Source organism: Trichechus manatus, unplaced genomic scaffold (assembly GCF_000243295.1).
Source record: "Trichechus manatus latirostris isolate Lorelei unplaced genomic scaffold, TriManLat1.0 scaffold00128, whole genome shotgun sequence".
Taxonomy (NCBI): domain Eukaryota; kingdom Metazoa; phylum Chordata; class Mammalia; order Sirenia; family Trichechidae; genus Trichechus; species Trichechus manatus.
In genome coordinates, this window is record NW_004444064.1 from 1,988,021 (window position 1) to 1,990,026 (window position 2,006).

Sequence of the window (2,006 nt, forward strand, 5' to 3'; positions counted from 1 at the left end):
ATTAAAGAAGAAAAAAATTAGGCATTCCAGAAAAAAGTCTATTAAACCACATAATCAGGAAAATTTATAAATCACTTTAATTAGATAAAAACAAAACTGATTTGATCAGATCACTATATTCTTAGTCAAAATTTTCTTTTATAAATATCTATCAAACATGATCTACAGGACAAGATCACATACGTAACAGTGCAAATCTCTGTGTGTGTGTGTGTAAGACAGTATGTGAATGTGTGTGCATATGTTGTGTGTGCGAGTGTGTGAGCATGTGTGAGCCAGCGAGTGCATGTATGTGTGTGAGACAGTATGTGTGAGCGTGTTAGTATGTGGGAGACAGTATGAGTGTGTGTGACAGTATGAGTGTGACAATATGTGTGTGAGACAGTATGTGTGTTTATGTGACAGTATGTGTGAGTGTGTGTTACAGTGTGTGTGTGACAGTATGAGTGCATGTGTCAGTATCTGTGTATGTGTGAGACAGTGTGTGTGACTGTATGACAGTGTGTGAGACAGTATGTGAGCGTGTGACTGTGTGAATGTGTGTGTGTGTGCGAGCATGTCAGCATGAGTGTGTGCATGCATGACCGTGTGTGTGACAGTGTGTGTGACAGTGTGTGTGAATGTGTGTGCATGAGTGTGTGTGAGCATGTATGTGACAGTATGTGTATGACAGTGTATGTGAATGTGTGTGCATGAACGTGTCAGCATGTGTGAGACAGTATTGTGAATGTGAAACTGTGAATATGTGTATGCATGTGTGGCAGTGTGTGTGAATGTGTGTGCGTGCTTGAGCGTGTGAGCGTGAGATAGTATTGTGAATGTGAAACAGTATGTGTGAACGTATGCATGTGTGACAGTGTGTGAATGTGTGCATGCATGAGTGTGAGCATGACTGTGTCAGCATGTGAGACTGAGTGTGAGTGTGTGAGCGTGAATGTGTGAGCATGTATGAGACAGTGTGTGCGAGCGTGTGAGCGTGAATGTGTGAGCATGTGTGAGTGTGAGACTGCGTGTGTGTGTGTGCGCGCGCGCACACGCGTGCATGTAGAAAGCCCAGCTTCTTGCCCCGGGAAGCTCATTTCAAGCGTGAAGGTTTGAGGCCGGCACCTAGACGTACCCACTGAAAGGCAAAGGTAACAGTACGTACGCTCAGGGTGCAGCCTTTGTGCAGATGGTGCTTCAGGGTCTTTTCAAGCTTGGACACAGCCTTGCACAGCTCCGCTTTCTCTTGGGTCACCGTGCTGAGCACTTTTGTGAGGGAGTCATTGTCTTTTAGCAAGACATCCACAAGCTGGGTTTGTAGCTGTGCTGCTGTATTTTTCTTGATAAAAAGAAAACAACAAAAGCTTATAAGTACTTTTTGTTAAAAGCATGCACCTTGTTTCTGAGTTTGTGTTGGTGGTGGTGATTTTCAGGGGTTATCATCTTAAAGCCTTTAGTGTTGGGGGAAGCACGTGCAGCTGAGCGGCGCTACGCTCCTAGGGTACAGAGACAGTCAAAGTCATCCCACCACGCTTCTTCTCAGGGCCCTACAAGAGGGGCTTGGCACTAAACTGGCTGTGTGACAGAGTGGGCCTGGCACAAGCCCAGCCCTGTTCAGGCTGCTGTAATGGTGCTGTAACAAGTCCCGCCCAAGGGGTGACCAAAGAACATCCCTTGTTCATGACGTGGGGACAGACCATACAAGTCCCTTAAAGCAAGTTTGCTATTTCCATGAGCAGATCAACGTTCTGTCCACAGAAAGGGTGTGGCAAGACTGGAGAGGGCGTGGGGCCAGGCACAGGGACCTGGGGGCAGTGGCTGAGGTCAGAGAGCCTCAGATACGGGGCAGGAGGATGCAGAGCAGGGGGAACGGGGCGGGAGGACGTGGGGCAGGAGGGACGACGGCCAGGGACTTGGAGCAGCAAGGAGAGGAGCAGGGGTATGGGGTGGGAGAAGAGGGGTAGGGTGGACGTGGGGCAGGAAGGACGAGGGCCGGGGAATCGGGGCAGCAAGGAGAGGAGCAG

At 48.7% G+C, this 2,006-nt stretch overlaps 1 protein-coding gene across 1 annotated transcript in view; it reads right to left on the reverse strand.

The window, feature by feature from the left end:
• Positions 1 to 2,006, reverse strand: part of PCNT (pericentrin) — a 126,854-nt gene that overhangs the window by 17,381 nt on the left and 107,467 nt on the right. The window contains exon 38 of the mRNA XM_023739100.1: positions 1,148 to 1,321. Coding sequence (XP_023594868.1) covers positions 1,148 to 1,321 — 174 coding nt within the window. The remainder of the gene's footprint in view (positions 1 to 1,147; positions 1,322 to 2,006) is intronic.